This window comes from Colobus angolensis, unplaced genomic scaffold, assembly GCF_000951035.1.
Source record: "Colobus angolensis palliatus isolate OR3802 unplaced genomic scaffold, Cang.pa_1.0 Scaffold200, whole genome shotgun sequence".
NCBI classification, from domain to species: domain Eukaryota; kingdom Metazoa; phylum Chordata; class Mammalia; order Primates; family Cercopithecidae; genus Colobus; species Colobus angolensis.
Genome location: NW_012115156.1, coordinates 1,906,890 through 1,928,285, shown reverse-complemented (window position 1 = coordinate 1,928,285; position 21,396 = coordinate 1,906,890). Strand labels below are relative to the sequence as shown.

Sequence of the window (21,396 nt, the reverse complement as noted above, 5' to 3'; positions counted from 1 at the left end):
ACAGCCAAGAGCACACACACATCCCTAACTAAGCGATAGTTCAAGTTTCAAGAGTTATTAACTCTTAATATGTGAAATTATGTTGCCCACCCATCCTTTTCAGTTGAACAAAATCTGTTACCAAAAACCTCAGCCAACTTGTAATAAATCTGGGTCCATTTTAGTTTTGGGTAACTTTGACTACCTTGCATGAAGTATTCCATCAATAAGATGGAAATAAGAATGAGAATGAATAAAAAAATGGAAAAGCAAGTGTGGATGTTACAAAGGGGAAACACAATACAGGTTGAGAGTCCCTTACCTGAAATGATTGGAGCTAAAAGTGTTTTAGATTTTGGATTTTTTTCAGATTTCAGGATATTTGCACATACTTAATGTGATATCTTGGGAAGGGGACCCAAGTTTAAACATGCAAGTTATTTTTGTTTGATATATACCTTATACACATAAGAGGAATATGTTTGACATACTCCTTATATACACATAAGAAGAATATGTGTATAAGGTGTATGTCAAACATAAATGAATTTAAAATATGCAATAAATACACAAACATAATGCACAAGCATAAATGCATGTTATGCTTATATATTTTGTAAACAAAATATACAAACATAAATGAATTTTAAAATAACACAATGTTTTAAAACAATTTTGTGCATGAAACAAAGTGTTGACTGTGACCCAACAGATGAGGTCAGGTGTGGAGTTTTCCTCTTATGCTGCTAAGTGGCACTCTGAGGGTTTCAGGTTTTAGAGCATTTTGAATTTTAGATTTTTGAACTATACGCAACCTGTGTATAAAAATACACAATAACAATTGAACTGAGAATTAAGCATCACCAAACATTTTCAAACATGAATTTATTTAAATGTGGAGAGGGAAAACAGAAAACCACAATGTTTCATTTATCTGCTTATTTGTTAAGAAATCTGGAGTGGATGATGGGGAGTTCTCATTATGTTGCCCTGGCTAGTCTTGAACCCCTGAGCTCAAGTGATTCTCTCGATTCTCTCATGTAGCTGGGGCTACAGGCAGGTGCCGCCGTGCAAACAAAATTTGTTTTAAAAGCATGCTTATTCAAACCTGGAAGGTACTTCTCTCTCTCTCTCTCTTTTTTTTTTTTAAAAGCTCTTAAACTAGGAAAAGTAAAGGAATTATAGAAATTATGATCACATGTGAATTACAGAACACATTTTTATAGCTAAGGTTATTTTAAGCCAGTATAGGGATTTTTACCTAGAATATTTTTTCTTCCTTCTTCTTTAAATTAAATATTTAAACACTATGGTAATGGGAATTTTTAGAAAGCTGGAACTGAGATGATGTTAATAACAGCTGTTAGCACAACTGATCCACAATACCTAATGACTTCAAATGTGTGTTTCTGCCAATTCAGTGTGAAACTGTTTTTGTTTCTTTTCTCGATTCTGAAATTGCTCCTCAATGATATAACCTCCTAGTCATCCAAATATGCTCTGGAAATTATGGAATTTTATTGCTTATAATGAAAGGCAAGTGGAGTTGGAAGAATTTAGCTATCAAGCTTACACTTATTTTTTTTTTCTATAATAAAGCCCGATATATTAATTCTGCCAAGACTTCCTTTAGCAGTCTATTCTTGTTATTCTTTTGTCCTTTTTAACTGTCTCAATGTGGTCAAACTAAAATATTAAAATTTATGCATACATACACATATTCATATATATGTTTATTTAATTGCTTTTAAGAGTTTGAAAACTCAAATAATTTCTGGTTTCAGACTTCGAGTAAGTGAGAATTGTTTGTGGTGGTAATGATGTTAATGATGATTAAATAGCTCCCTCATGAACTAAAACTAATGAATTTATTTAATGAATCTTCTTTAGACCTCAGCAACTATATTTCTCAAGTACAGTCATTTGATAGTGTAGTACCTAGAAATGCCACGTTGGGTCAGAACTCTAGTTTAAGTAGCTTCATATTTTTTTTTTAATCTGAGAATAGTGCCAGTGAAACTAATAGTGCCAGAAAGAAGAATATGATTATCATGACCTTTGCAATATCAACTGTGAAACATAGGCGAGGGAGCTGTCTATGCTAAAGCCTATCATTTCTGAATGGATCTAAAGTGTATCTACTTCTCTTTCTACCCTGAATGACTTCTCTAAGTTAGGACATTTGTGTCTTTACTTAATTGTGTATCTTCTTTTTTTCCTTAAAATTGAGCCTGTACAACTACAAGGATATGTGTCCTGATTTTAGAGTTTTTAATACAATTTAGCTGTATCTAAAGATTTTATAAGTGTTAGTTTATCTAGGTGATGACACTGTGTTTGGAAAGAGAAGGTCATTTCTCTGGAAAGAAAGCCAACTATCTAGCTCCAAAGGTTTAATGGTGTTTAAAACAATTTTAACAACCTCATAAAAAACATTCTAGTATCATTGATCACACTGAAAGATATAGATACATTTTAATGACTCAACAGGGCCCACTTGAAATTGAAAGCCCATTCTAAAATTGTAGTAAAAAAAAAGGTAAAAACACCTAAGTAAGCCTTATCAAAAAGACTGAATAGTTCTTTCCATGGATAGTAATCTTCTCTATCCCTGCCCACTAATTCAGATCATTAAAATGCTTTAGGAAGTCTTAGGATTTTTTTTTTCTTTTTAGAAATCACTTAACTCTGGTGTGTCATAGTGTGCCCTGGGTAGGTCTTAGTATAGGTTTTTAGAGCTTCACTTCTCTGACCTTGCCCATCTTTGGTGATGTCCTTGGTTTTTGTAGGACTTTCCACTACTCCTGGTTGGACAAGCTCTTCTCCAGGGGCTGAATCCTATTTACATCCCAGTTTGATTCAAATTTAGCTCTTAATTTCTGCCTATTGAAAAGTAAAGCAATCATTTGATCATATGGTTTTTCAATGTCAAGATTTTTCAGAGGAGGAAATTTGCTATAATTTGTGGAATTCTCTACTATTCCTGAACTTTTCTTTTCAAAGCAGTCTTTTCAGATTTGTCCTCCTCAATGAAAAAATCATATGCCACATAACCATACTCGGATGAGCTTGGGAACGAAAGGCTGAACACTACATTACAAAATAGAACTAAAAAGTAAAGAAAACTCATATATAATTATTTTACTTTCAAAAACTAAATGTTCAGATCATACTTTTTGCCTTAAACGAATGTGATGAAAAATTTGGCAGAAGCAACTCTTTTGTATAAAATAAATTTGTAAAATTCAAACCCATTTGAAACTTATTAACCCATTTCAATCCATGTTCAAATCCCTGCCCCGTCACTTACTAGCTGTTTGGCTTTGGGCACATCACTTAACCTCCTTGTGCCTCATCTGGAAAGAATAAAATGTAGTCTCTATTCACTGCATTTTTGTATGGATTAAATGCAGACTCACACATAGTAATCACTCAGTAAATGCTAACTATCATCATTTTCATGTATTTCTTCCAGTGTCATCACTACATATGGGTATGTGTTTAGCTAGCAGGGGAGCAAACCAAATTAGAGAACAGGATTACACACTGTCATGCATTTCATATGTAAACCGCAAATGGACTCTTTATTTAAAACTATGGAAAAATGGTTGCTTCAAATTTAGTTGGCTTCAGATTTTTACAAAGCGTCTTTTTGTTTTTTTGAATCTTAGTATTAAATACAGTAAGGAGTGGTGAGAAACCTATTCAGCCTCAGAAAAGGGGAAATTAGGAATTAGGATACCTACTCATCTTCTTTTTTACTCTGAGATGTGAACTAAAGGACCATAGGCTCAATAAGAGCCTGTTCCTCTAGGATACTTTATGTCTTATAACAGTACTCTCCTTTTGTTTTATAGGTTCGTTGGGGTGATAAAGGATCTACTGAGGAAGGTGCAAGGCTAGAGAAAGCCAAAAATGCTGTGGTGAAGATTCCTGAAGAAACAGAGGAACCCATCAGGCCTAGACCACCGCGACCCAAACCCACACACCAGCCTCCTCAGACAAAATGGTACACGCCAATTAAGGTACATGTCCAAATTTTGTGTAATTTAACTCAAAACTTCTGGAGACATTGTAACGTTTTTAGTACCACGTCTCGCCAACTACTTGAAAGAGGGCAGATCAAATTGCAGACATTCATTGTACACTCTTAGCAGCTGAATACTTTCTTGGCAATAAGAACCTCCAGGTTTTTATTACTTACTAGTTTACCTTATGAAAGAAATGAGGGTAAAGAAGATTTTATTTTCTTCGTTTTACATCTTCATGTATTCAGTACATAGAGATTGAGTACATTCTCTGGGAATTCACAAGTCTCATTTTCCCTTAGGGTCGTCTTGATGCTCTCTGGGCTTTGTTGAGGCGGCAGTATGACCGGGTTTCTTTGATGCGACCTCAGGAAGGAGATGAGGTTTGTATATGGGAATGTATTGAGAAAGAGCTAACTGCTTGGGTCAGTGTAATAAAGGCAGGGAAATAGTAATAAAAAATGATTTTAAAGCCCTATTGAACTTGAGGAAGGAAATCCTGTCAAGTGTAGATTTCTATTACATAGAGTTTTCTATAAAGTACCTGTTGTTAGAATGCATCTTCAAACTACATTTTTACACCATTCCTTTTTCAAGTAATTCTTGACAATACTGGTCATTTGTACACATACTTTAATAAGCACAATCATTGCATCAGCCCTTGACTTTGAAGACACAATGTTCCAACAGACTGGAATTTAGTAGCTGAAGTCCTTCTCTAGCATTTAATAGCATTTAGTAGCAATAAGGCCTAGGGCAAAGGCCTCAGAATCTGTTTTATAGGTATAAGTATGTTCCCTGCCTTCAACAGTTGATGTAATCGAATTTCTTGACTATTATGTAAAAGTGTCTTTAAAGTTATAAAGCATTATAAAAATTTGTGATAGTGATAAACATACACACACATACACACATATGTATATGTATATATTTTTCCCCATCAGGGAAGTCTGTCTGAAGCTATATTTTTGTTTGGAAATGTGGCTACAATTCCTCTAGTTCTGTAATTTCTGTAATATACTAGTACTATTTTCCACTGTATTGATGTAACAAAAATTGATTAAAACCTTTTCATATGTAACAATGGATAGGTTTGGTTCAGAGACAGTACAGTTCATAACAGTAGTGATGCAGGGCAGATGAGCCCCAAAATTGAAGCTCAGCCTGGGAGAGTTCTTAACTTCACCTAAGAAGGAATCTGATGCAGGGCAGGAGGGTTCCCAAATTGGAACTTAGCCCCGGAAGTTTCCTGGCTTCATCCAGAAAAGAATTCAAGGGTGAGCCAGAGGTGTTGGCAACTTTTGTTGAAGCGACAGTGCATAGCAGCAGCGGAGGTACTACTCCTTGCAGAGCAGGGCTACCCTATAGGCAGTGTGCCCAGAGGAGCAGCTCAGAAGCAGTTCTGTAGTCACATTGATATCCACCTGTAATTATATGATAATTAAGGGGTGGATCATGCAGACATTTCTAGAAAAGGTGTGACAACTTCTGGGTCATTGGGTCGTTGTCATGGAAAGTGGTGGTAACTTCTGGGTGTTGCCATGGCAATGGCAAACTGACATGGCACCCTCGTCAGTGTGTCTTATGGGAAAGTGTTTTCGCCCTGTCCCTGTTTTTAGTTAATCATCAATTAGGTCTGGTGTCCAAGCCTCACCTCCAGAATCCAGTACTGCCTCCTACCTCAGTAGAATTTTTTCATTGTGTGTCAACATGATCATTCCTCTGTTTTAACAAGGGAATAAACTTCATGAACTTCAGCTTGGGGGGATTTTTTAAAAATCCAATTTGAGAAAATTTATTCCTGGAATTTTCCCAACAGATCATCATTTACTGTTTGCTAAGACTGTAAGTAGAGAGAACTAGTTGGTTTATAAAGCAGCCTCTTTCATTATCCAATCACTGTGGTTCTTCATAAAAAGTTTTCACATAATGACATTTGTATCTTTTAAAATTCATCTGTGATCCAGAGTTCTGTTCTGGAGCAACATGTACTAACTCTTCTTCCTCTTCTACATGCTACACTTTAACTTCACGTGTTTTAAAATTGTTTTCTTGCATCATCTTAGTTTTTATTCCCCAGGTTAGACACTAGTTTATTTGTTCAATAATTTTCACCTTATTAAGTGCTGGGTATTGAGCTAACATTAAATATATACTAGCCAACAAAAACAGACAGTGGTCTCAGCTCTCTTGCTAATACTTTATATTTTCTTTTAACTGTCATGATTGCAATTTAGTTTATAGTCTTTCATTATTCCTATTAATTTTGATTCAATTCAATAATTTTTGGATTATAAATATGTACAAGCAATGACATCAGGTGGTATCGAAGGGTAGAAACAAACAGCAGCCTCTGCCCTTAAGAAACCTAAACTTTGTTTGGGAAACAAGACATGTGCAAAAATAAGATTTATTCTGGAATGTGTTCTGGGTACTCTTGAGTGAATAGAAAAATAAAAACTAGCTCTCCCTAAGGAGAGATTAGGGAAAGCTTCTTCAAAAATATAGGTGCTCTGCCTTTGAATATAGATAGGAAATAGCTAGAATGAACATTTCCTTAGATGTGGCATCATGAGCAAAGTCACTGAGGCAGTGATTCGTGGTTTGCTAGATAATCTGGGATTCGGAAGTGAAAACCAGAAAGATTCACTGGGAATAGAAAAGAAGAAATATGTGAGTTTCTATAAATTGGTATGTTTAGTTTTTAAAATGATGCATTATAGTCATTCATTCAACAAATATTTATGTAGTGCCTAACATATATCAGGTACTCTGTTAGATACCAAATGGATTGAACATTCTTCTTAAATTATAATGCTGTAATGTTTCAAATGTTGTTCCAGCAGGTTAAATTATTTATTTTTTCATGTTTGAAGAATAATGCTTCCCTTTCCACTATTTTGACCAAGATTTTCTTCCTTTTTCTTTTCTTTTCTTTTTTCAATCGATATGGTCACACTTTTGTCTAAGATAAGTCCAAAGCCTTTTTTCTAACTCTTGAGGTCATATTATTTCAAAATTTTTCTGATTTTAGGAATATGATATAGTCTATGTATCAAATATTATGTAAAGCATCATTTCCTAATCATATTATTCAGACATTTTGCTATTATATTTTAATACGTTTGAATTATAAAATTCATTGCTTCCAAATGAATTTTGGTGACAAATGTAGGATAAAACTTTCAGCTTTGAAAGATTCTGAACCTCAGAGGTTCAGAATACAGTTGACGTTTCTTATGTGAGGTTAACTAAACCCCACTTTTTCTACTCTACATCTATGCTATTTATGCCTCTTGAAAAATTTGTTTTTACTTAAGTGCAGGACTTCAGGCTTAGTAAACATCAGTTGTTGATTCAATTAATTGATTTGTTTTTTTATCAGATACATATTATGATTCTCTGTGTGCCTGATGCAGTCTGAGTTCATCTTTTATCGTCATACCTATTCTTTTTAGCTTTAGTGCTTCTGCTGTTTTCTTACCTGCAAATTTTTATTTCAAGCTGGTGTTGAAACCTCAGTGTGGCATCCCGTGAGAGCCCTTCCTCACAGATGGATGCTGCACAGTTAAGTGACATTACTATGTTAAAGCTAGGAACCTACCCAACAGTACAAATTCAGTTTACTACATGATTTACAAGGATATTTAATAAATTTTGTTAAATTCCTTGCTGAATTTAAAGTATATGTGTCTATTCACCCATCCAACCAAACCCAACCACACATTCTTCACTCAAGAAAATCAGGTAAGCTTGGCATGATTTGCTGTTTTGCCTTTATGTTTCTTGCTAGTTTTTCTTTATAATATTTATTATTTTGTTTTAGACTGAGGTTTTATGTCAAGTCTGTAGTTATCAGCATATGACCTTTACCTTTTACACAACTTGAGAAATCTTCACCCCCCCCAACATTTTTATTCCCCAGCTTTCCATTTTCAACATTTCACAAAAAATTATTAAGAATATCTGAATGTGTCCAGGTGTGGTGGCTCACACCTGTAATCCCAGCACTTTGGGAGGCCAAGGCAGGTGGATCACTTGAGGCCAGGAGTTGGAGACTAGCCTGGCCAACATGGTGAAACCCTGTCTCTACCAAAAAATATAAAAATTAGCCAGGCGTGGTGGGGCACACCTGTAGTCCCAGCTACTCAGGAGGCTGAGGTAGAAGAATCACTTGAACCCAGGAGGTGAAGGTTGCAGTAGTGAGCTGAGATCGCACCATTGTACTCCAGCCTGGACAACAGTGGGACACCCTGTCTCAAAAAAAAAAAAAAAAAAAAAATCTGAATTTATGACAACTCCACATCATCAACCAGGTCTTCTTTATTTCATAAAATTAACTCCCATTTAAATTCCCTATCCCACACACATATAAACCCTAACCTACATCTTTCCAGAGATTAGATCATAAAAATACACAGCAAGAATTATTCCACTACTTTAGTGAAATAGCTTTCTGTACATTATTAGGATAATTGAAGGGCCCAACATTTTTTAAGTTTACAGTATGTATTAAGAAACCATACTGTTTTGATTTCACTCTCTCTAAAATGCTATCATACCTCCCTTCCTCCCCACCTCCCTTTATCCCTCCCTCCTTTCCTTCCTTCCTTCTTTTTTCTCTGTTTCTTCTTAAATACATTTATTTACACTATGCTTTCACTTTGTTTTGACAATTTCTTATACTAGTTTATACATTTTTATATGTTAATTTTCAGCTGGCTTCTTGTGAACAAATGAAGCCTTCAGTTGCCCTGTTCTTATAGTCACCAGCACAGTAAATATCTTTATTGACAAAGGCAACTGTTTGACTCTGTGATACTTATGCCAAAAAGAATCTGCAGCAATCATAGGGCACTTAATCATGGTAAAAATTTCAGTGAATTTGAAGTCTCTAAAATAATGCAAACATAAAAATATTACCCAAAAGGTAATATTTAATTATTTGTTTAAATAAAATTATATTTGCATGGGGCAGTGATGTAATCTGTATTGAGACTCTAATATCCTACAAATTTTATTTCCATTTTGTAGAAAGAGCACATAGCATTTCTTAAATTTCAGTTCTTTTTTGCTTTAAAGTATCTTTCATTTGGGAACTTACAGTAATTTACCTATTCAGAAAATAATGACCCAGAGGCAGGAAGAGTATCAGGAATTCAGAGTATATTTGGCACAGCTAATTTTGATGCATGATATTAAAATAGGATGATCTGCTTTGGTAATGCTTTATGCATGAGAAGACATCCATAGCTCACCATTACCTTCTACTTACTGTAGTTAGTTGGTAAAAAATTAAAGTTACTAAACCTTATGGTTTTTACCAATTTAGTTTATATAGATGTGGTTTATCTCATGGAATTACATGGACTAAAGAAAATTAAAATTTAGGGAACTACAATGCCCAAGTGGTAGTATCCTCTACTTCTCTGGCTGTTCTTTGAATAACTGCCTATCCATCTACATTTATGTTTGCTTGAAGAAAGGAGAAAATGAATTGACCTCAGAGTAGTGTGTGTGTGTGTGTGTGTGTGTGTGTGTGTGTATGTGTGTCTGTCTGTCTGTCTGTCTAAGTCCTAGCATAATCGTTCATTGAATGAGAAAAATTAGTCCTGGAGTTCTTTTGTTAGCTTTAAATAATCACACACACCTACAATTGGGCTCTAAACAAGGGTGAAATCCCATTATTTGCAAACTTACATCCCTAATGTCAATCACAATCTGATTAAATGAAAAACATTGAGCTTAGACCAATTCATGAAAGATTTTATATTTTTAAGAGATGTCCATTGCCCTTTGAAAATGTAGATCACTTTTATATCAACAAATCTATCTTCTCAACAAATTATCTGATATTAGGAATATTAGGAAATTTGTAAATAACATTGTATCAGCTTAGATTAGATACATTGATTCCTTCTAAAAGAATTGTCTCTACATAGCAAAAAGTTCACTGGAACAAATGTTATTGTCTGTTAAAGTCAATTCTTTTAAAAATAAACTTTCTTACCAACATACAAATTGGTGAATATATTTTGCAAATAATTTTGTTTTCCTGTGTTTTCTGTGCTCATAATGGTTTGTGTGTGTATATATACATAATATTTACTTTTGATTATGCTTCTTATGAAGTATTTGTACCGGTATACAAGTTCCATGTATGTGAATATAAAGGAATTTGTACACTTTAGAAATCAGGAAGACTAAACAATTTTTTAAGTTAGAAATGGGTGTAGCTTGATGTGTATTGTCCAGAAGTAAATGAGAATCCTTTCTCGTATCTGATTTTTAAAGGAAGTGATAGTGACTAAAAAAAGGCAAAACAAACTTCATGCCACTTGAGAGACAATAAAACACAGTGGTTTTCAGGTTGTGGCTAATGGTTCTAAGTAACACTACCTCTGCCTAGTCAACAGCATGTTTTCTACCTAGGAAAACAATCTTGTCATTTATTTATAATTGTTCACTGCAGATTCTGCCTCTTGAGACTCAGGTTTAGTTGTATAAACAAATCAGCGTTCCTAGAATTCAACCCAGAATCACGCACATTTACTATGTAAGCCCCGTCACGGTGAATTTCTAGCCAAATGCGCCCCTTTTATGGCTGGGAGGTCGCACCGGGCTCGTTTGCGGAAGAATTCACTGCTGAATTGAAGTCCTTGATCAAGTAATTGAAGTTCAGGCATAAAGTATCAAAGCGGGCGAGCCGTCTGCCGCTCGGGCCCTCTCTCGCGCTCTCTTCCGCGCGCCAGCTCCCGCCGAGGTGGCGGGGTCCGTGGGCCGCACGCTGGGCCCGGGCTTTGATTGTGGCAGGAAGTCCTCCGAGTCATGAATGTTTCAGCGCGGCGCGCGAGGTGAGGGCCGCGCGTCCAGGTGTAAGCTAGCAGGTTGTCGCTGACATCTGTTTGCAGCGGCGGCAGCGGCCTCCCCAGCCCGCAGCGAGCGGCCGGATTGTCAGCGGAGGTAGTTGAGAGCGGCAGAACCGTTTTGGTCTCACTCTCGCTGCCTGGAGGCCCGAAACACCAAAGGTAGGAATGGGGGTGGACACAGCTGCGCTCCCAAACTTGCCTTAGGCACAAATAAGAGATCTAATATAGTTTGACTCCGTTGCGGTGGGGAGACGAGGACAGAAAACCACTTCAGAGACAACTTAACGCTGCAACATCTGCCGCCAAGTTTCCAGGGAGTGACAGGGGACAGCAGGTACAGATCGAAGTCTCCACATAAACAACCTCCATTAAGCTGTGGACTCTTTTGAAGGGCCTCCATCAAACATGCTGGAGTCCGCAGCAGGAGTTTGTTTGGTTTTCAAAGCAGTGTTTTGTTTTTCGCAGTAACAAGGTAATTTATAAATGATGCATTACCATGCGTTCTCCTTTTTGATTTGAAAAGAGAGAGTTAGAGAAGCAGAAAGGCAAAGAAAGAAGAAAGCGCAGCACTAGTTTTGGAGTAGTTCCACAAACCAATTAAATCTCCAAGGAGCTTCTTGGCTGTAATCGAGGTTATGTTAACCTTCAGAAGGCAGTCCCTCCTTCACCAGCAAGCAGACATAAAAGTGTGTATACAGCAGTTGAAGAATCCTAGTAACACTCGTCAAGTACATCCACCATTTGTTTTTAAACTTACAAGGTTTCTTTTTACACGGAGATGAAATTGAATTAGATTTTTTGCAGATGGATGTAATTTTTTAGTAAAACAAAATTTACAAAATTATATTGACTTTAATTGATTTCTGTTCATAAAGACTTCTTTCCTATAGTTGCCTATAAAAAAATAAAATGTTAAGTCAGAAGTAAGCAAACATTTTCCTTTTGGGCGATTCTCCTCCTGTGCTACCTACATTCAGCCAGATACAAAAATATTCAAGAATTTGTTGACTTTTTAATGGAAATACTACAAAAACTCCTTAATTTTGCACACGTAAATATGGCATAATGGAATTAGTTAAAATATTAGCCTGATATGAAAGAGATGCTGGGAATGGTAAGACAATAAAGATTCTATAGTAACGTAAACTATTATCATTTGTATAATTTAGGCTCCCTTTCTTGAGAAAAAGGAGAGCTGCTGACTCAAAAGTATCCTTTGGAGAGGGAAGTAGCCAGGGAGCAATGGCCTAAGGGCAGATGGTAGTATGTGGCAAAGTTTTTATGTCTTGTTGAAATAAGCAACATAAATATTTTTCAGTATATTGAGAGGACTTTTGTCAGTTATGCAGATAATTTCATTTTTTTGAAATGATTGATGGCGGTTGCTTTCTCAAGAATATTCAGTCTGACAGAACACTGTCTCAATCCTCCAATTTTTTAAGTCTACAGCAAAACCCACAAAAATATCAGAGAAGATAGGTTGCACAGGTCACTTAAAAGGAACCAGAGAAGCCTGATAACCTCAAAGGCAAAGGCTTTGGGTTCTACCTCTTGTTTACATCTCTAGTTAGACTTATGTTCGTGCCTTTCAGTTCTGCTTCTGAATTTTCAGGCTCACACTAGCCTTGACCTTTTTAATGGTAGCTTCTTAAGTGATTCCAACCTTCTCAAGGATGGCTCTGTACTCCATTGTTTACAAATCACCCAGTGCTTAGCACTCTTAAACCACGTCATCTTCAAGTAGAATAAGCATCTGGATAGTAGGGATTCTGCATCATACTGCCATTATGTTCCCATCAGAGTTGCGAAGTGTAACCCCTAGTGGGTCTTTCAGAGCAGATTGAAACCTTCACTCAATTGATTTGATGCTTCAAATGTCTTCAGTGCTTAGAATTATGCTCCTAATGACTGCATTCTTTAAAAAAAAATCATTAAAATATATTTACATTGATAGCCTGGGCTAGTCAATATTATTACCCCATAAATCATTGTTTTTAAAAAAGGACTACATTCTTAGATTTAGTTTTTAGTTTTCATCCAAATATTTTGTGCTATATAGCTGAACTTTGTAACTGATTTTAGGGACTTTAGAAAAAAAAAGCCCTTTATTGTAGCCTAATTGAGTCAGTCCTATCATACATAAAATGCCCATGTATTTTTATTCACTTCCTTCTACATGTTAAAGTGACAGAGTAGAAAATATAAAATGTTTAAAAAACTCTAAACCTTTTATTTGTGTAAGGTCTGAAATTTGTTATAGTTTTTTTAGGGCAATTCTGATGCAACAAAGCTGGAAAATAATACCACTAGACTTTTCCGTTCTTTATATTATCTTTAATTATTATTATCTTTGGCCTTTACCTTTCAGGGCATCTTTAAAATACCATCATATTCCATTTAAATTAATGGAAGTAATTAACTTAAGTTTTTGCATATTTGAAAGATAAATTTTTACTAGAAAAATCCATCTCATGAACATGCCATTGTTACTACTATCCAACCGACTGTTTCAGGAGTGTGTGCATGTAGCATGTTTATAACTATGTCTATATTCTTATAGAACATATTTGCTCACTGTGTATATCATCAACTGTATCAGTGGAAAATAAATTCATGAAATAGAATGCTTTTTGATAGCATTTCTTAGTTTCAATAAAATAATCTCTTAATTAGGTATATAAGTTGGCAAAGGTGTTGACTCAGTCTGGCTTCCTGAACTGAAATGCAGAATATGCAAAATTTAATCATTTAAATTACCCCCAAATTTATTTTTTTTCAAAGAACCTATAAACAGAACTTGGGTACTTGGTTGTCTCCCCTCCCCATATAGGCATTATTAGCTATTTAGTGGAATCATACACATTTTATGTATTAATTTCCAAGTTTAGATAAATATTTATCTTGATTAAAATTCATCAGCAACTTTTTGATAAACAAGAAACAAAAAATGATTAGTGTAAATACCACTTCTCAATGCACTGATTTTAGAAATGTAACTTCTTTCCATCATCATCAGTGAGCTTTGGCACTCTGAAAGAATACTGTTCGCTGTATGTGGGGCTCACACCTGCAATCCCAGCACTTTGGGAGGCAGAGATGAGAGAATCCCTTGAGTCCAGGAGTTTGAGACCAGCCTGGGCAACATAGGGAGATCCCGTCTCTACAAAAATTACAAACAAAATATTAGCCTGACAGAGTGGAACATGCCTGTAGTACCAGCTACTTGGGTGGCTGAGGTGGGAGGATTGCTTGAGCCAGGGATGTCAAGGCTGCAGTAAGCCATGATCACACTATTGCACTCCAGCCTGGGTGACAGCAAGATCCTATCTGAAAACAAAAGAAGAATACTTTTGAAATGTCTTGGTGGTCCAGGACTAAACACATTATTTTCTGAGGCTCAACATATGGCTATGATGTACAATACCTTGAAGACATCAATTAAATCATCCAACGGGGAGCAGAAATGTCAACACAGATACAATTTTAACCTTTTTTTCCCCAGTTTTTTGGTTACTTTGTGTATGGTTTTTATATACTTTTTATTACAGAGGCTTAAATATGTATTTAGATAAATTACTATAATTTCTAATAATTTACAAAAATCTACATGATTCTACATGCGTTAAATACTCATTTTTAAATTTAGAGCTCAGAAGACCCAGTCCAAGGGGGAATAAAGTGCATTTTTTTGTAGACAGTTTGTTGCATTATGATGGTGCCTTTATGTCTACCAGAACCTCATTTATAAGTTTAGTTTAAGGAAAGCTTTATAACTCAGTTAAGGAAATGGGCTTGAGTAGGAAGCTTTTATTGCCCCTTTATTCCTAAAAATGTACTTATAAATGCCTTTTTAACTTAGCTAAATATCTTTCATTTTTATTTATAAATAAAACACTAGGATTTGTATAACATAGAAACTAATATATAGTAGTATGCAATAGTAATAATTATATTCTCTAAGTAATTTCTTTTAAAATTTTTCCATATCATTTTTATTTATATTTTCCACTAATTGTACTCTGAATCAAATTCCAACCTCACACATTTAAGAATTTTGAAACTGATATAATTTTGAGGTATAAAATAAATAATAATTTATTTTTCAAACTTTGCAAATAAAAAAAAGAGAAGGAAACAGAAAATAAGGAGAAATGAAAGAATACTCGTGGACATTTGTTTACCATTTTATTTTTTCTGACTTTGGGTTAACACTTTCTTAATTTCGAATAATTGCAAGATTTTTTTCTCCTATGCTTTTAAAAAACTTATAAAGTTGGGATAGTTTCTACAAACTCATTGCCATTTCACAATAATTTCATTCTCTGATATACATCATCTCTTCCTCCTTAAAGAGCTCTTTTCACTTGGAAAATGTGGCAGAAAGATACTTCAGGTTCCCATAATGCTTCTTAGTAAGCAAGTTAGTATACGGAAAATAATACACAATATATATATTAAATTTCAAAATCATATCCAGTACTAATCATACTTTTGGTTTGAATCATATTAGAGTTTTCTAATTTTTTTTTAAATCAAGCACTTTTGTTTCCTAGAACCATTTCCTGACATGAATGATTTCTTAATAGTTAATTATGAATTCACTGTATTTTATTTAAATAGCTTTAAGGCCAAACCTAGTGCAGATTGGTGAGACACACACACACACAGATACACGCACATATGACCATCTCAAATATTAGTTGCCTAAAAGAGTTAGTAAGTCTGTAAAACATTTCAATAAAACATTCAAATAGCATGTTTACATACATAGCATACAGATAAATTTCTGGAGTAGAGGAATTACTCTCCCATTATCTTTCTCTAATTCTTTCATTTTTCTTCCTTGTCTGACTTCCTAACGTTGATTAAGACTTCCATTGCTTTGTCCTCATCATTAGAGACATCGTTAGACATCATTCTTAGACAATGCGACCTTCCCTCCTGAATTCCACTTGCGTGTCTCTGAGAGCTTATATGAATTTTCCGCTTCGACGCCCTGTTGTCACTACATTGTCTGTATTTAACGGGACTTAGCCATTTTCCTCATGTATGTTTTTCAGATTGTAGTTATATAACTTTTCTCTCAATCATTTGCTCTATCCCTCACCAGATGTATCTAAACTGAGACCCACTAGACTTAAGCACACCACTGTGGTTCCCACAGCTCTGTGAGCAGGGTCAAGATTTTAACTTTCTAATTCCAGTTACAGTGTCCTATGCCATCAGATAACATAATTACCCTGTAATATGCATGAGATATTGATTTGAGGAACAGAATTTTGTATATTAGAGTTCCTTTTAGTTTTATTATAATGAAGAGTATAAATGATACATTAATGAATATGTGCATTAGATCCTAGTGATTCATAAGAGGGATATCATTTGAATTTGTAGAATTTAAACATTTCTATTATCTTTACTTATTATTTTACTACTCATAAAATTAAGCTACTGAGAAAATTAAAACAGAACAATTCTGAAATTTAACAAGTTTGAATTATCATCTATAAAAATATGGCTGAGAATGCTGATACATAAAAATGTTATTTATATGGGGCTAAAGTTAGTCATTTTGGATGATTAATTTTTAAATTATAATTAAATCTATTGAACATTTTCTGAATTATAAAAACACAACACAACCATTTTCCTTTAGGCTAAATTTTGAACAAATGAAGGCTTTTGATTTTTATTGTCTTTTTCAGAATTTTTTTTTGCTTGCAGTTGCAGTTTTTTCACTTTTTAAAAACAGATTTGATCTTTATGTCACATTCTATTTAAGAAAAATTTTCAGTGATCGGAATTCTTGTGTGATCTGTATTTGTCCTAGCCAAATCATATATTTTAATGTTAATTAATCTTTTGCATAATCATTTATGGTGCTGGCCTATATATGGCTTATGTTAACTCTGAGTGCCTTATTAGTCCAGTTTACAGAAATGCTGGCTCTTCTCAACAGTGAGAAGAGAATTTAATTCAGTTACTACTCTCCAGAAGAGGTGGGACGGTTTTAACTGTCCTCTGAATCCAGATTTATGAACTAGTCTTATGCTCTTAACTAGATTAGTTCCTTTTCCATTAACTGCTTAAAGTAGGACAGCTGTCTGAGCTGTTCGTTGTAAATTTGCCGATATCTACTTCCTTAGTCTCAGATACAAAAAGCAGCAGATAACAGGATCAAAGTTTCAGGACCTTTGATTTTCACAGCCTGAAATGGGCATGGAGGGGCTCATGAACGGGAGATTGGAAAAATGTGAGGAAGTGTTACATTGGAGAAAAGGGGATGACTGTTGTCATTAATCTTAATTAATTGCTAAGAGTTTTAAATCTGAGTTATTAATACTGATGTTAAGCTCTTAATACACTTTTCATGCTCTGGCATCAGATGCTCTTTTATGAGATAAGAAGTTTAGATAGAAGAGAAGTGTGTGTGTATGTGTGTGTGTGTATGTGTGTGTGTGTGATAAAATATTTTCATTTACATATTTCAAATATTTCCTTGGGTTAATATTCAGAACTTCACCTTTTGACAGTTACTGTAGGATAGTTAGGAATGACAGACAAGTATCCATAAATTCAAATAAAATCCCTAGGTACAGCACCAGCAATAAATCTGAGTAATATTACTTTCATGTTTACCAGCATACAAAATACTTCACTGAAGAGGAAACATCAGATTATGAGTTGATATAGAAGGAGAAAGAATCAAGAGCTAGAAAATGAGAAAAAAGAAAAAGAAAAAAAGATGTAAAATAGAGAAGAGATATTATTTTAATTAATAATTTGCAGGCAGTAGGAAAATGAAGTGTTATTTAAATAATAAACTATAAATTATGTTTTTAAGGTTGTATATTTCACTATTGCTGCCCTGAGCACTTGGAAGTAAGCAGATTGAAACTTGAAATGACTAAACAGTCTTTTCTTAAAATTTTGTTTTCCTTCCCTTCCTCTCCCTGTTGCTGTTCCACTAATGTTTGTCTAGTTAATACCTTTTTATCATTAAGTCTATATTATTACTCTATGATATTTTTCAATGTAAAATTGCAACTCACCATATTGTTTACGAAAATTTTGACTAAAAAAAAATGTCTTGTAACCCCTCAAGGGGAAATATTTAAAAAACAGATAAGGCTCAAAACTTCAAAAATATTATTTCCAGATTACATCTCATATTCTCCATTTATTTGGACAAAATAGAAAGAAAAGCTCTGTAATGAAAATTTAGAGCACACTGAATTATTTTAGTTTTTACACATATATCTTACCTCTAATGACAGTGAAGTAAATTTCAGTAGTAAAGTGTAGTCAGTAGCTTAGATATTCTTAAGTTTTCTACAAATTTAAAATCACAAATTTGGCTTTGAGATATATTATACTTTTTGCAGCAGTGTTTTCTTCCTTTAATGATTATCTTTAAATGTAAGTAGGAAAACATACAAATGAAATAGTGTTCATTTGTTTCATTTATCAACCAATTTATTTTGTACCTATTAATTAATTATCAAAGATGCAAAAATCTGCAGGTGTTAAGGATTTAGATTTTAATTTGTAGTTTGTGAATAATAACAGCTTTGAATTGGATAATAATGTGATGCAAAAGAAGTTAGAATTAGACTCTTGGAGGGTTCTCAAATTTGTAAAAGGAATGGAAATAATATGTGTTTTCCTGAGTAACTTAGCCCTATATCAATGTTTCTGCCTGTGTAGATAGCCTTTCATTGTGGGCTCCAAAAGGAATCACATAAAAATTATAATATAGCAGGTCATATTATATGTGATGTAACAGGTCAAATTGGTGGATTTGGTGGATTGTCAAGTGATCAAGTGGATTCTTAGGTGAAAGAACACTTTTTTCCTAATACAAATCTACTCTGTTTTTTAGAACACAAATTTAGGTTCATTAACTGAAAAACAGGGATTATTGGCTTCAGCTATTTTTCTTGATTTGCAGGGGTCTCCTTCCTTGCTTCTCGGGAATAGAAGCTTGGGTTTCCAGTACTTCCAATGTTTCTATGAGTGTGTGTGTGTGCGTGCACGCACGTGTGCACATACATATACTTGTGTGCGTGGTGATGTTTATGTGTCTGATGGGAGGTGGTAAGGTACTGTAGTTGTTGAGGGAACTCATAATTGCAGGAGAGGAGAGTACACTTTATTTTTATAGGGAAGGTTCAGAACTCCAAGTCAGCTAACACTGAGCACCTACTATGTCTTATGTATGTTTAATTATGTTATCACATTTTTGTTCTATGTGTGCTGAGTTCGGTGTCATATTGTTCTCATTTAACAGATGAAGAATTTGAGATCTAGAGATGTTTGGTGAATTTCCCAAGGGTACATTGCTGAACGTAACAGAATCTAGATTGAGAGTCAGGTTTTAAAATCCAGTGAGTGCTCGTTATTCCATGCTGTCATTTTACAGTGCAGCACTTGATTCCTCTACCTATTCAGGCAATAACTGAATGACTTAGGGCAATAATACATGTAGGAGGCACTTTTAAAATGTCAGTTTTGAACCCGATGCTTCTGGTGCCTAGGTTATCAACTTTGTATCTATGTTTTTACTGATAAGTTACTTTGGCGTACATTCAGAATGCATGCATATTACTCTACAATACACATACATAATATACATTTAATTATATAGGCATCTATAAATAACATTTAATATTTAGAAGTGGCATTAAATTCTACAGCAAGTTTATACAGAATAAGGAATTTTTACATCACAGGGAAGCTTAGAAGTTGTGTAATTCAACCCCTTCGTATACTGCAAATGGCATCCCCACTTCAGTTCTCTCCAAGAGGGACAAGTGTGTTCAAAAGCACAAGAGGGATGAACTAGCTTGTATATTCCAGGAATTGCATATTGGTTTTCAAACTGTAGCAGGAGACTGGGAGCTGAGAAAGTGAGTTATGCAAGAGATTAGGAGCTGGGAAAGTGAGTTATATGAAGGAGGAAAAATTAGAGCCATTCCTATGTAGCCCTTGGTGGCATATTGGAAAGAACACTGCATTGGGGGTCAGGGGACCTGGGATCTCAATACTGTTACTTCTCAGCTTCAGTCTGGCACAAATTTTCTAATCCTTCTGGTCCTCTGTTTTCTCATTTGTGTATAGAAAAATAAATGATCAAAAAGATCCCTTTGAATTCTAGCAGTCTTATTTTTTAATTTCAACCAACCCACCTCTATGAAAATGGGATTTTTCCTATGCTCAAAAGGGTATCCCCAAAACCCTGTACATTGCCCTCAGAGAGTAGGCCTTAACAATATTTGAACAGAATAATTCATGCAGGTGGAAATTCTCGCTTATTGTTTAGAATATTAAATTAATTCACACTTTTTAAAGTAAATAGACATTTCATGAGCCCAGCAATAATGAATAAATATATAAACATTTTACAAGTTACTATAAGACTAAAAAATGGCATATATTCTGCATAGTATTTGAAGACATGCTCAAGTGACTATAAAAACACTATGACTCTAGATCCATAATGTATATCTTGCTACTAGTTACACTTTAAAATAATTTGAAAATAACTGCATATGAAAGAGAGTAAGGGAAATACAGGTTTTAAGAGATCTGTATATGTATTTAAATTTTATGCCCAGTTTCCTGTCTTTATAAAATTTGCCTATTTCTCACTGATTTTCTTCTTTCAAAATAAGAAGAGATCAATGTGTGATATTAGATTATCTCCATTGTCATTTTGATATGCTGTATTTTGCTGCCTTGTGTCACAGTTGTAAAATAATTTAAACACAAGCTATCATTTTATTTAATACTGTTATAAGCAAATGAGTACTAATGTGTTCTTGTCATTAAATATATATGGATACGTGGAGCTGTTCTCCCATTGGGTCACATTGAAATTGATTTTCCAACTTGACCTAACAATAATGGACAAATGTTAAATGAAAATCAATTACTTTTACTTAAATCAGCTAAAAACACTCATTTTATTAAGTGATCTTTTTACCTACACTAAATAGATGATAAATAACACTTGTCTAGCCTCTGACCTCCAGCCTCTGACCTCCGGTCTGGCTTCTGAATGCATTTAAAAAACCTCTCAGTACAGATCATGATATTTTTCTTATATGACATATTCTTTATTAATTAGATGAAAGTATATTTCAGATATTTTTTATAAATAGAACAAAATCCTGAATTAATATTATTTCAATCACAAATTCATTCTTTTTTAAATCTGGGGTCTTGCTCTCATCCAGGCTGGAGTCCAGTGGCACAATCTTGGCTCATTGCAGCCTTGAACTCCTGGGCTCAAGTGATCCTCCTACCTTAGCCTCCTGAGTAGCTGGAACTACAGATGACTGTCACTGGGCCCAGTTTTTAATTACAAACTTTTAAGCCCTTAATATTTCAAATATTTCAAACACGTATCATGTTACGCTAATTCTCAAAACAACTCACAGTAAAATATTTATATTGCCATTTTAAAAATAAGGAAACTGAGACTTTAAAATGTCAAGTAAGTCCAGACATGGTGGCTC

The 21,396-nt window shown here is 34.5% G+C and overlaps 1 protein-coding gene across 4 annotated transcripts in view; it reads left to right on the top strand.

Moving 5' to 3' along the window:
• ANTXR2 (anthrax toxin receptor 2) overlaps nt 1-21,396 on the top strand; it is a 156,697-nt gene that overhangs the window by 90,657 nt on the left and 44,644 nt on the right. For 2 of the 4 annotated variants that reach the window (XM_011941738.1, XM_011941737.1), the window contains exons 15-16: nt 3,837-4,004; nt 4,310-4,390. In XM_011941738.1, the coding sequence (XP_011797128.1) occupies nt 3,837-4,004; nt 4,310-4,390 (249 nt within the window). Of the gene's footprint in view, nt 1-3,836; nt 4,005-4,309; nt 4,505-21,396 lie in introns of those variants that run through there. The other 2 variants (XM_011941736.1, XM_011941739.1) reach the window with 1 other exon arrangement.